This window comes from Gymnogyps californianus, chromosome 1, assembly GCF_018139145.2.
Source record: "Gymnogyps californianus isolate 813 chromosome 1, ASM1813914v2, whole genome shotgun sequence".
Taxonomy (NCBI): domain Eukaryota; kingdom Metazoa; phylum Chordata; class Aves; order Accipitriformes; family Cathartidae; genus Gymnogyps; species Gymnogyps californianus.
The window spans coordinates 85,696,669-85,711,285 of NC_059471.1; the positions used below are offsets into that span (position 1 = coordinate 85,696,669).

Genomic DNA, 14,617 nt, shown 5'->3' on the forward strand with positions numbered 1-14,617 from the left:
TTTTTGCCTTTGGCTTATATTCCTGGGTAGTTGATGGAAGCCACGTGAGTGTAAAAGCTCTTCCTACTGACAGCATTGTTCCGCTTCTAGGGGTTTGCCAATACCATGTAATGACAGAGACTCACTAGTGTGGAGGAGCTGCTCAAGTTGGGACGCGCAATATGGCAAAATCCCAGAAGCAATATATAAGTAATAGCTCTGTTATCTTTAACAATACCTAGTCAGTGATTGTACTCATGTTTCCTTGTAATTCAGTTTTGGTTGTCATTTTTTATTAATGAATGTTGCTTAGAAAGGTGAATTTATGATCTTGATAAATGGTCTGAAATCATTAGTGTAAAAGACATACAAAGATTTTAGGAAACTTGATCTGTGAGTATATTTTATGTATGACTTGAGCCCATTTGGACATATAGTGATGGCTTTTATGTACCAGTAGATGAGAACACTGCATGCTTCCTATTGTCAGTATTCTTGCTTTGATGTGTTAGCTTAAGAGGACTTTTTGGAAAATACATAGAATGTGGATGGGATCAAGCCAGGCTGCAATTAGTACTTGCATGGTATTAGGCAAATTCCACAACTCTGGGAACTGCTAACAAAGTATCTGGATCTCAGTTGCATAGTTTTGGATAAACTGTGATTAATGCCAGTAGGCTAGCTGATTGTTGTTTTGGTTTGGTTTTTCTTTTTCCAGAGGCTTCTCTGGTATTCAAATGTGTAATTTTCTCTAAAATCAGCGTAAGTTGGATCCATGAGGGTTTTTTTATGCCTCTGTTGGAAATCCAGCCTTAATTTCTAATTCTGAAAACACTGGCATATATGTTTAGTTTTTAAATTTAAAGTTACCTCACTGAAATCAGTTTATCTATTTGTTTACTGTCAGTTCAACACGTGCCATGGTCTGGGAATGGATCTTAGTTATCTGTTTCTTTTCAACTCATTGCACTTGACATCACATTATAGCAATGAAATATTGAGCAACTTTTCTTTCATTTGATAAAAAGAAAAGATTCTGTCTTCATTTTATTTGACTCTTGCCTTGTTTACAAAGCAAGCAAAAAAACCCAATTCTGTGCTCTGTTTTTTCTTTCTTCAAATCATCCCTGCCTGTCCTGTTCTTCTTTCTAGACAGGGCTAGTTTCAAATACTGCTTTCATCGGGTTTTGTCCAGACTCTAGTTGACAAAAGATGTCCTCCAGCAGTGTGCACTGCTTCTCATGGTGTTGCCAGTTCTTGCTGCAGCATGACCACAGGAGTAATCCTGAACCTTAAACCTTTGGGTTTTTGATGTTTTTCACTAAAAACATTTTGGAATTGTCAATCTTTGGTATTTAATTAGTATTGTATTTGCCCTCTCAAATTCTCTCAAAGCTATTTTTAATCTTTTAAAAATATATATTACTTAAGTTATTTCTGAATCTATTTTAAACCTCCCACCTCTTGTCAATCATAATGCCACAAACACATTTCTAAATCTAAGTTGATTATTTCTCATTTGAGAGAGGTTCCTTGACTGCCCTACTAATCGAGAATACTTTCTTTGGTTGTCTAGATGCATATCATACATCAACAGTTATTTGTTTCATTATAATGTTTTGTAATGTTTCATAAACCACTAACTTTTTCAGCGCATATGATTCCCGTTAATTACATGCCTTGATTCACTGTGTAGTTTCTATTTTTTGAAACATTGTATTCATATATACCTTGTTTACATTCTTAGTATATTTATGCTATATTATTTTTACAGTTTCCAGCAGTCAATCATCCACAGTCTTTAGAGAGAAGATACTTGGGGATTTTAAGTGGTGTATTGCTTGATCTTATGAAGGTAGGAAAATGTATTTTATTTTCTGTCTGTAATATGTAGGGAAAGATGTAAGTGACTTTATCTTTGTTTCCATATATAATACATCTTAAAAGTACTTGTGAACTTTCTTTTGAGATATTTTGATATCACCATGGTTTGTAGCAAGGCTTGATATTTCCTAGGAATCAGGAAAATACCCCTTGCAAATGCCAGGAGAGTCTGTTCAAATTTGACTGATTTGATAAACAATACATAGTCCAGACAAAAGAGTCACCATCGTTTGCAGCAATATGCATTCACAGTGACATACGTTCAGATGCACAGGTTACCTTAGTAATGCTGGAGTATGAGCCCTCAACCCGTAATAAATTTAGATAAATCCGCAGAGTATTAGACTAACCTGTGTTGTTGTTCATTTGTTGTTGGATAAGCATGAGGATGTGGACAGTTGTCAAAGACAAAGTTAACACACAGTAATTTTTTTTTTTTTTTTTTTTTTTTTTACCTGAGCCCTTAATCTGCTTGCTATCACTCACTGCTACACAGCATGTATGTTAAATTACTCTTCAGTCCTGTTTTGGAACAAGTCAGCTAGTTACCCATGGCCAAACTAGGATATGAGATAGTTTCTTACAGGGTATCAGGAGAAGCTGGCTCCCTTCAAAATGGCCAAACACTATAAACCATTGTGCTATGCATTTGTGCCGTATTCCTGGGTATGCAACACATATTGTTGTCCTTATTATTGTACTATAAAAACATCACCATGGTAAGCTGCAGTACAACCCTCCAGTTATTTCATCCATAGTAAGCTGAAAAAAAAAGTCATAGTGGCAAAAATTAGGTTCAGAATCACAGGGGTACCACCTAAGAATGAAAGGCGATCTGGGACAAATATGAAGCGTGGATATGGCTAATCAACTCTAAATGAATTGTGTGGTCCCAAGCCCATCTGCGCCAGTTGTCTTGGAAACCAGAGGGCATCTGCTTTGGGGTATACTGGGGTGTTTGCTTGCTTTTATCAGTATTGATGTAGCCAGCAGAAATCCACCAAATTTGCTCTACTCTTTTCTTCAACACAACTGGTTCAAATCACTTTCATTTAATCTCCCTGCCTTGTGAAGAGAGTCAGCATAGCTTTTATCTTGGTTTCACGGAGTCTGCAAAATTAGGTACCTCGGTGCATATAATGGCTTGGTTTGGTATTATACATTCTCCTCTATTTTCTAATTCACAGAAACCTTTTTCTGGCATCATAGTTAGCTGTAGCTCAAGCTGTAGTATCATATATTGCAGAACAGCAATTTCAAGATCATTCTTCAGACCATTGTTACATGTGCTGGGGCAGGGTTTATTTTCATTTTATCCTAATTTTTATGTTATAACTCAATGTCTTTTGGGTTCTTTTGGTGTGATTTAAAAGTTACGAAGTTGTGAAATGAAGCACTTGAATTTTAGGGAAACACATGTTTCCAAATAATTCCATTCCACTTCAAATAATTCTTTTCAACTTTTCTGTCTGTATTTCTCCCTACAAGGTGAGAGAGGTCAGGGATTCTGTAGAAGGGATATTTTGTGTTTGACCTACATTACTTAATTGAGGAGTTGGAACATTGTTAAAGAATGAACAAAAGACTACAAGAAGAGAACAGAAGAGACTTGTGGTTAAGTTGCATGCTACAAATGCTGCACATAATTTGCTGTATGCCTGTCTCTTCTCCAGACACTGGACAGTCTGGCACATGTCCACGCTTGGTGTGTTCCTCATTATCTGCATTCCTAGGGACCTCAGGTCTGATTACTAGATTACTGAATAACCCACACTTCAACTTATGCCAGCTAAAGTAGTGAGTTATTGATATATCTCTATTTAGAGAGCATTTCTGGACTAGATTAATGAAGAGGCACCCGTTTGGCCCTGTTGCTTTGTTGCTCCTCTTCTCCCCTCTCCTTCACAAATCATGCTCTTGTGCAAGTGTGCATTTGGGAGTTGGGAGCTGGTTTTGCATGGGATGACTTGGGCAAAAAAGACGTTGAGTATTTCAGTCTTTTTCATATTATCTGTCATTCAGTTGTCTCCCCCATTCAGCAGCAGACATGCATTTTCTCTGAGCTTCCGTTTACTACTAGAATACTTGTAGAACCCCTTCTTTTTACCCTTGATGTTCTTCACTTGCCTTAGCTCCAGCTGGACTTTGGCCTTTTGAAGTGGCCTATCCTTTGTGCTAACACAGTGCTTTTATGGTCCTCCTTTGTATCCTGTCCTTGACTCTACTTCTTATACACTCCCGTTTTGCATTTTTGTTCATTAAGAAACTCCCTGTTTAGCCAACCTGACCTTATGCAAAATTTTGTGGTCTTCTGTACAATAAGATGCTTTGTTCCTGAATTCTCAAGAAATTTTCTTTAAAAATCAAGTGGTTCTTCTGGACACCTTTCCTCTGATGGCAGTTTTTCAGGAGATTCTGCCCAGTAATTCCCTGTAGAAGCTGAAGTTTGCTCTCCTGAAGTCCTGGGTCCTATCCCTAATGCTTGTCTTCCCACCCTTCCTTTAAATCCTAACTGTAATCATCTCATGGTTGCTACAGCTCAAACTGTCTTCTCTGATCAGATTTGTCACCAGTACTTTACTGTTGGTGAGCAGCTGGTCGAGTAGAGTGAAGTCCTACCCTTGGCTTGTTTGCCTCTCCAGAAGCTGCACTAGGAAGTTGCCACCAACATAGTCTAGAAATCTCCTGGATCATCTATGCAGGCTGGATGTCTGGATAGTTGAAGTCTGCCATGAGGATGAGGACCTGTGATCAGGAGACTTCTGCTTGTTGTTGTAGAGAGTTGTCCTCTTCATCTTCTTCATGCTCTTCAATGCATGGTTGGTAGCAAACCCCCACCATAACATCACAAATGTTGCTTTCCCTTCTAATCCTGACCCAGAGACTGTCAATGGATATATCTTGTGTTTCATGCTGGCATTTGATACCATCCAGGAACTCAATTATATAGAGTGCCACTCTTCTCCCTCCCCACTCCCTTCCTTCTGAAGCCAGCTGTACCCATCAATGACCGTGCCTCAGCCATGAGCCCTGTCCCACTACTTCTCTGTGATTCCAGGCAGGTTCACAGCCTTGTGATTCACTATGGACTTCCAGGTCTCCTTTCTTGTGGTCCAGGCTCTGCAAGTTAGTGTACAGGCACTTGAGGGAAGCCTCTGGACATCCTCTCTCCTGAGAAGGAATGTGGAAATCACGTGTGGCCTTCTCGTGTTTGTTTGGCCATTTGAGCCACTGTAGTGATGAGCACCAGAAAAAAGGGGGAAAGAAAAGTTAATCATTCAGTACACAGTTTGTCACTTGAGAAAGGAAGATACTGCATACTTTATGACCAAACTACATAGGAATGTAGTTTGCCACTTGCTTTGTTTCCTGAGCATTTTCCATTTGAAGTGCAGGGATCCTGTGAAGGGAAAACCAGTTTGTGGTCAAGTGGCTGAATACTATGTTAATGCATATCCAGATACGCATTGTATGTGTGTATAGACATGCATATATACACATAGAGTTGTCCTCTATTCAACATATATAACCCTTAAAAAATAGCTATTCTTTTTACTTAATAGCCATTCAAACTTTTATCGTTGCTGACAGTTGTGCATGTTCAAATATTCCAAGATAAGTTTTGTATTGCTCTGTTCCTGCAAGAAACCTTTCAAACTTATCAAAATACCCAACCTACTGGTTTTCAATTTTGTGATTAAATATTTTCTAAGTGTCAGAAAGTGTCTTTGTTTAGAATCACAGCAGATCTAACAGAATTATAAGGCAAATGTTATTCTAAGTGCATTGTAAACAGTTTAGATGATTCTTTAATAATATGGGTGGACTTGAACCCTAGAAGTAAAGAACAGAACTCTTATATTTGTATATTTTTAAAAATGCTAACTTTAAAAGACTATTTTTATTTGTGTAAGAATGTTCCCATATGCTTGTTCTGTGTTTGTAAAGCCTGTTTCATTGTAGCATTTTATTACTGGTAAATTGAATATTTTTCATTCTAAACAACATTATTGTAAGGTATATCCTGAAAAATACGTTTAAAATACATATATTTTAAACATGTATAGGTACATACCTAAAACATTTTTAAAATTTTAGATTTTTTTTTTATTTTAAACATTTTAAGCACACATATATATATATGTATGTGTATATATATTCATGATATACATATAGCACGTATATATGTTTCATAATAAGCAAGGCTTCTGTCTCTTAAGTAGAACATAGGTTTTGTAAGTGTTTGTTTTGTAAGTGTTTATTTTGTATCATATGTAGTTTAATGCAACATGAAATTATTCTAGCATCTAGTTACATCTAATCACAGAAACCCTGGAGATTAAAAAACTATCCCAATAACATTCTTTATTTTGTTATATTTTTTGCTGATGCAAATACAGATACTAACTTTTAAACTTTGGGATTTGTTTTCCAAAGAACTTACTGAAGTTAGATCCAGCAGACAGATATTTGACAGAACAATGTTTGAACCATCCTTCGTTTCAAACCCAAAGACTCTTGGATCGCTGTGGAAGCTCACCTTCGCGGTCAGCTAAGAGAAAACCTTACCACGTAGACAGCAACACATTATCTAACAGGTAAACGTAGTCATGTCACCATCATCACTGACAATTGCTCTGCCAATGAGTGAGTTGCTACCATGCTTACATACAACATCGTCTACAAGAAAGGAAAAGTAGTCGTTTGACAGTTTAGGCACTTTGAGACATATATACTGTTCCATGTTGCCTCATGGAATAAAGGAAGGAGACACAGTTTTACTGCATTATAGCTATTCAAGCTGAAATTTTTGCTAACTTTCTGCATCAGGCTGAATGCTTCTTGAAAAAAAACCGAAGACAATGTTCAAGCCATTTCTGCATATGACAAAGGAAAAATAAGTTGGCTTACCAGTCTTAAAAAAATGTTAGCCTTTTTCTTGAACAACAGTAGGAATTTTGTGGTTTGGAGGACGCCTGAGATTGCAAAAGAATGCTCTTTACTTTGGAATGCTACCATTACTATAGATGTGCAAATCTGTCCAAGGTTTTGATATTTGAAAGTTCAAAATTCACACAGATTTTTAGCAGCTAAATGTCCTGAAAATTGTGTGCATTGATCATGGTCCAAATTGGGGATGAACAGAATTTTGTCTGCAGTTGCAGTTATGAATCAAGTCTAGTCTACTTGAACTTAAAGCAGGGTGTATTTGCTCAGTGACTCCCTTGTTGGACCCACATAGCTTGAGAGAAGCTACTTGATTTCAATACATCAGTGAACCAGGTTTACTGGTGGATAACATACTTCAGTACAAAAAGCCTCATGGTATTCCTCTGACAAAAGCTTTCCTAAAGGTCGCCCTCTGAAGTATGCAGAATGATAGTGGCTTTTAATCCTAGCCATGTTTTTCTCTAGCTCTTCCTGTGAGATTCAAAAAATTACTCCTCATTTTAAGATTTGAGATGATGACATTTACAGTCAATACTTTTTTGGAGATAGACACCAAAAAGTTTTAGCTGCCCTTATAGATATTTAGGATAGAAGTTTTACCATTAGAGATATAGCATCAGAAAGGAAAACCTAGATCCATGGGAAACTTCTTGTCTAAAAGGCTTGCCTAGCTGCTTGATTTAAAATTACTAGGTTCCTTATATCTCTAAGTTTTTAAAAAATATACTTCCTTTTAACTAAAAAATATTTTAAACTGGCATTAAAATTGCTAAATTTCTAGAAACTGTAATGGTGTACATAATTAGATCACTGAAAGTGGGCAATACAAAAATCCTAGGTATAAAAATGGCTAGCATTATCCAATTATAATTATCAACAAGATCAACAAAGGTACAAACTTGTCTGTGCAGTGAGCTCTCACTTTAACCCTCAGTAATATATCTGAGTTACATTATCATAGATTTGATACAGAAATAAGTTAACTGCTCATAGCCCGCCTAGGTCCATCAAGGCTAACAAGTACAGCTGCAGCACTGCTCGGTCATGGCTAGTTTGCAATGCCAGCGTAAGTCCAGAAGCAGAACTGGTTTTATGCCAGAAAACCTGAGATAATAAATCCTGCTCAAATAAATCAGGCTGAGTGTTTGCAGAACCAACTCATATCTCAGTCCCATAATCCCAAAACCAGGAGAGCTGGAAAGTAGAGTAGAGGTTAAGGACATCACCAAGTAGCTCTGCACCAAGTCAGTCTGTTTGCAGAGCATTTTGAGTGCAGCCTTGAGGATGAGTTAGTGTGCCAAGAACTGGGCTAGCGCCAATTCCACAGAAGTTGGGGTTCCTGTGGTAGACCTGGGTTTGGGTTTGGTGTTACAGGGCTTGCTCTGCTGCGCTGGGCTCAGGCTCACTCCATCTGGATGTCTTTACCAGCACAATAACCTCTTTTCCCCCTCCTCTCCCCTGTCCTCCCCCTCCAAATCAGACATACGTTAGATGGCCTGGAGCATTGATTGTATGGGGGTTTTTGACAGTGCTGACATACTTTATTGTTCTATCTTCACTTTGATATGCCAGGTGTATTTAAGATTTTTTTTCAATGGATATACAGCTAATTTTTGTAATGCAGTGCTTACATTATTGATGTGCACATATATTACTCACACACATGCATAAATGTGTAAATATATGTTGGAATTTCTATGATTGGATTTTATATCTTCATTTTTTTTGTCAGCAAAATCCATTAACCAAAGCTGAGTTTGTCCATCAGGATATAACCAGAAAGAAACTACAATGTACTAATACATACAAATCTGTTGTTTTAGTGGAGCTCCTGATGCCTAGTTGGTAGTATTTGATCTTACTGCAGTTAAATTTTGTGGTTTTAAATGGCAACTCCTTTCTGAAATGAGTGTACTTTTATTGAAGTTATTAATACATGAATATGTAATCTGGTATATTAATGCTTCTTTATGCATTTTAATGTAGAAATCAAGCCAGCAAAAGTTCTGCTTTGCAGTCACACCACAGATCAAACAGCAAGGATATACAGACACTAGGGGTTGGCGGGCCAAGAGAAGAGGGTCTTCCAGCAAATGAAAGCTTTTTAAATGGAAACCTTCCTGGAGCTGCACATAGTCCAATGCATACAAAAAAACCAAGTAACACACCTGGATCTGGCAACAAGGATCTAGCCAATAATAACATGCCACATCTTCTCAGCCCAAAGGAAACAAAGGCAAAAACAGAATTTGATTTTAATGTGGACCCAAAAAGTTCTGATGGTTCAGGCACAAAGTACCTGAAGTCTAACACCAGATCTCAGCAGAACCGGCACTCATTTATGGAAACTTCTCAAAGCAAAACTGGGACACTGCAACCCGGCGATAAGCACAGTCGCCACAGCTATATTGATACTATCCCACAGTCTTCTAAGAGTCCTTCGTATCGGACAAAGTCAAAGAGCCATGGGGTTCTGACAGACTCGAAATCCGTGGGCAACCTTTCTGAGGCCAGGGCCCAGGCTGCAGAACCAAACAGCAGTAGGTATTTTCCATCCAGCTGTATGGACTTGAACTCTCCCACCAGTCCATCTGCTCCCCGACACAGTGATAACAGAACTTTGCTGAGTCCATCTGGGAGGAATAACCGCAGCGAGGGTACCCTGGACACCCGAAGACCATCAACAAGACACTCCAAAACAATGGAGGAGTTAAAACTGCCAGATCACATGGATGGAAGCCATTCCCACTCTCTATCTGCTCCACATGAATCTTTTTCCTATGGTCTAGGTTATACCAGTCCTTTTTCTTCACAGCAGCGCCCTCATAGACACTCTATGTATGTGAGCCGGGACAGAGTGAGGTCAAAGGGCTCAGAGGGTGGCTTAAGCATAGGGCAAGGGATGGCAGCCAGAGCAAACAGCCTGCAACTGTTATCTCCACAGGTGCAGCATAAGTCACTCACGAGATCTGTTGGCTCGTCACGAGAAGACTGTACGGAAGATACTAATAGGGTTAGTTCAAAATACTGCCTGTTATGGAAGGCTTACCTTTCTCTCTCTGCTTCATGTGGGGATGGTGTCCTGCTTTCTCCCTTCTGTTTGTTTGTTTGCAGTTATTTATTTATTTGTCTTGTTGTAAGGCAAGGGATGTTGGGATTTTTTTCAGAAGGGCTAGATATTTCAAGTGCAAAATGAGAGGCTATTTTAAAAAATGGACTGTGAATACCATTCTCTTAAAGTACTGAAATGTGAGAACAGAAAAATTTGTCTCTGAAGTTAAAATTTCAGTAGTAGTTCCTAGTCTTTGGTTACATTGTCTGATGTCATTTCTATCATATTGTTTTGCTTAATTAACCTTCTCATTTGTGTTTTTATTTAGCTTTTCTTGCATGTATTTCTGTTATGAATGCTAATGTTCATTTTTGAAGTGAGCTTTTCACTTGCTGATAGCAGGACATTATTGCTGAAATGCCATAATTTACTAGAGGAATATCAAAACTTGCAATGTTTCTCTTGATTAGTATGATAAATAACTGGGGTAGTCTAGAGGTTTTATGTTGGAGAAGCCACTGGTAAATTGACTCCTGACAGTGATTACTGTCACTGGATACCTTGTTGTGTTTTACTGTGAGCATTATTTAATGAGTAGAGGAAGGGCTAGTTCTGGTGTTGATTTACATTCCTTACACAACACTTCTGAATTATCTGATGGTTTACACATCAGATGTGTAAAGATGACTGCATTTATCCCCAAATCTTTAAATTGCTATACCATTGATCCAAATTGGAGCAAAATGGTGCAGAGAGTACAAAAATGAGTGTTTGTTTCTCTATACGTACATCTGTGATAAAGTGACTTCTAAGGAGAGAACATCTAGTTCAGATTTGTTGACAAATTGAAGGAAGTCAGAGCTGCAAATATTATTTGAGGTGTAAAAATTATGCTTTACTGTGAGAGACTAGAAAACTCTGCTTGCTTACTTTATGTAAGAAATATGTGTAGGTGACTTGATAGTGGTCTACAAGTACCATAAAAAAGAGTTTTCAGGTAGTGGTTGCCTCTTCAGTCCAGTAGGGGGAAAAAAGGTTTAATATGTTTTTTTTGAACTTACCACATCTCCTCTGTTCAGGATTATGTGTATTCACACATGAGAAAAGATCTCATCAAAATAGGAGAAATACAATCTAATTAAAAAAAAAAAAAAAAGCTACTTAGAAGGGATTACAGCAGCTCCATTTCAAAACCAGGATGTTTTTCTTTGTGTAGTCATTTTTTTCTCTCTCTCATTTCAGTCAAGTTAAATGTTACTTATTCTTCAGGATGTTACTGTAGAAGGTCAATAATACCAACGTTTGAGTTTTCATTAATAAAAGCTCATGCTACCTTGTATTCTTCAGCGCATTGGGATCTTTTTCTGCATTATGTAGCAGATATTAATTTGATAAGTAATTTTAATTTTATTTCATATTATGTAGAGGCAGATTGTTTTTATCAGATCATTCTTTGTCTTTTGACAATTGGTTGATAAATTTTTATTTTAATTCGAAAAATTGATATGTATCTTAATGCTTATGTTTTTGTTCATTTTCGTTTGCTTTGGAATGCCTAATCATATGTAAAGAACTTGCCTTTATCTCTTATGGTCAATGTTTTTAAACGTAAGCCTTCAATTAATGCTTTTAAATCTGTATTTCAATTACGAGAAGTCTGAAAGGAAAAATACTTTTCTGAAATGGATGGCAAGTCTGTAAAGTCACAAAGCTGTTTTTGTTTGTTTATACTACTTTCAATAACAAATCAGAATTAAATTATCAATCTTCTTATGCCTCATAAAGGCATTTTCACAAAGAAGTCATTCTTTGGCTCCTTCCTATCCCTCTTTTTTTTTTTTTTTTTTCCTTCTACATTCTGCATTAGAAATCAGAAAAATTCACTTCCCTCAGGATTACTGAACTAAGAAAATCAGGAATAACATAAATGTTCTCAAAGATTCTTTATTGTTTTCCTATTATTTTTTTTTCCAATCAGTTCTACTGGTTCTCTCTCTCTGCTCATATTTTGTGAAGTTTCCTCACTTCCATGTTTGTAGTTTCTCATTGATTTTTTTCTTTAGCTCTACCAAGTCTTTTTAAAGAAAAGCAGTCTTTGTTTGCCAGGCTTTAAATCTTACTTTAAAAAAAAGAAAAAAGAAAAAAAGACTCACATTCAGTATTAGTTTTGGGGCTTCTCAAGTCTCAGTACAACACTTCTGTTTTAAGGGTTCTTTTTACTTTTAAATTAAATGTACACAAAAGGGGCAAGCAGAAGAAAATCAAGTACAAGTTGTTATTACTGTCTCATATTTGTAACTTAACTGCTGACAAAGAAGAGGTATCTTACACAAGTAGTAATTTAATCAAATGCTCCAGCCTCTTGTAACTTTTAGAAGAATCAAACTGTGATTTAAAGCATTGGTTTAGCTGCACTTCTCATCTTGGCACAGTTTCAAGGGTTGTTTTATCTGGGACAGTGAGGCCAGATCTTTGTGAATAAAATGCAAAATAGATTTTGCAAACCACTCATATAGTAAATTGAAATCCCAATTTTTTATTCTGGTTGGATTTTTTGTGGTTTCGGTTTTTTAACCTTTGTCCTTCTTGGACATTCTAGATTTAAATTAATGTAGGGGCTTCAGTACAGTTTCCTGTGGGGTCTTGTAGAGAGCATTAAATTTTATCTGGTAGGTCCGTACCACGGGAAAAATGGCAGCATCTGGTTCATTCAAGAGTGGGGTTAAGTCATATTTGGTGGCAAATTACATGCATATGGATGTTTCTAAGGGCTCACTTAAGCTTTTGCTTGAGGTACTTCCAGGAAGTAACATATTCAGAAAAATAGAGTAAATTAGAGGTAATGATACTCTTTTTGCTATCCTGTCTGACTTAACTATTTAGCTTATAGATTTCTTAGTTCAGGGACTACCTCTTGATTTACTTACAGTAGATTTTATGACTGTTGTTACCTCTAGGTAGTACTGTATAACAGCTGATAAGAGAGTGTGCTTTGGTGTTGCAGTTATCACAAATTATATGCATTTCCTGTCTGCTTTTTAAACTTTGCCAGTAGCAGAGTGGCCAGATTCCATCAGAAATTAATTTAACAAGGCTTCCAGTAAAAGATTCCTCCAGATATGTTACAACTGCATTTCATTCACAGCAAAAATCTGAGAGTCTGAATCATGCTCAAGTCTTTAAAATTACAACTAAGAGGCAAAATTTTGCTAATGCCATTTTTGTCATTTTGGAAAAAGCAAGCAAGCAGCAAACCCAAATAATTATGGATTACATAGTCTGTGATTTGATATTGGCAATTATTAATAACATGAAAGGAAAATTGTGTGTGGTTAAGTTCGGGGTTTCTTGCTTATGTATGTTGGTTAAAAACTGCAAATCAGTTTATAATCTTTCATTTTAAATAGCTGATTGTTCTTTTGTTTAGGGTGGAGCATATCATGATCCACACACAGAAGATGGAGCATCTACTAAGGAAAATAGAATTCTGTATAATGACCCTGTTCCGAGAAGAGTTGGCAGCTTTTACAGAGGTAATTTTATGGTGGATCTTTCAAAATAAAACAATAATTTTAACATGGAATATAAATTAAGTAGTAGAAATGGATACAGAGAACTAACATGAACAACTAAAAAAGTTTATTGGAAAAAGAATTGTTACCCCACTTTCAGAGACTGGGTTGACCTGCTAGGTTGTATGCAGTAACTGTATTAGTATCATATTATTTATTTGCAAATGATAACTCACTTTGATTGAAGTGCAGTACCTTGTAAAGCAGAAGATAATTTATCAGGGGGAGTTGAACAAAATAAATTAATATTACCAGAGTAAGTAGTTCATTAATTCGTACTTTAAATTCATTTTTAATTCGTACTTTAAATTCTTATTAACACTATATCTAAACACCTTTGTACTTGTAACACATTGACATACTGATCTATTTCAGATACTGTTGTGCATGGAACTGTAATGCTAATTTTTCATTGCTCGAAATCTACGTTCATTTCTTTTGTTCAGACTTACTAAAGATCAATGTTTCCTGCAAACAAAAGCACACTTATATAATCCCAGTTCAGAATAAATAATAAAACAGGACTGTGTATGTGCATATATATGTACATATATATATATATATATACACACGCACAAATAGATACTGTTCTATTATGGTACACAAAAGATGGTGATTTCTGAGCAGCTGCCTCATGGCTAAACCTGGGTAATCCTTTCGAAAAAGACAAAGATGATAAGAAGCTAATTACTGTCCTGCAAGCGGTAGGAGGCTTGTGGGGTTCCCCTGAACCTTAAGAAGTCCTAATCAGCTAAAATTCGATTATGAGTCACCTAATAACCTTAAGTAGAGTCACAAATCTCCCTCTGATCCTCTTCAGGTTGATCAGTTGGCTGAAGACCTGATTTAGACATGTTAAAATCTGCCAATCCTTGCAAGTGTCCCATTGCATTATTAAAACCTGTGAGCAATATTAAAGCTTGTACTGTTTTGAGCAATGCTTTTGAGTGTATGGTTTTGTAGTACATGCAACAGAGAATCCTTAAGAATCCTCAATCCTGAATTGCTTTTATTAATCCTTAAAACAGTCCTAAAATTGGACATAGATTAGCCCTCTTTTTTATACGTAGTGAAACAGAAGTTCCAAGGAAGAATGACTTTCTATAAGTCATGTGCTAAGGAAACTGTAGGTCTGGGATTTATTCAATTCCTTATTATAAACTAGAGGTTTTTTCCTCTT

General features: G+C 36.6%; 1 protein-coding gene across 1 annotated transcript in view; it reads left to right on the forward strand.

Annotated features, from left to right (window-relative positions):
- Window positions 1–14,617, forward strand: part of CDKL5 (cyclin dependent kinase like 5) — a 133,770-nt gene that overhangs the window by 103,256 nt on the left and 15,897 nt on the right. The window contains exons 10-14 of the mRNA XM_050899380.1: window positions 1,754–1,834; window positions 6,301–6,461; window positions 8,800–9,757; window positions 12,921–13,040; window positions 13,293–13,398. Coding sequence (XP_050755337.1) covers window positions 1,754–1,834; window positions 6,301–6,461; window positions 8,800–9,757; window positions 12,921–13,040; window positions 13,293–13,398 — 1,426 coding nt within the window. The remainder of the gene's footprint in view (window positions 1–1,753; window positions 1,835–6,300; window positions 6,462–8,799; window positions 9,758–12,920; window positions 13,041–13,292; window positions 13,399–14,617) is intronic.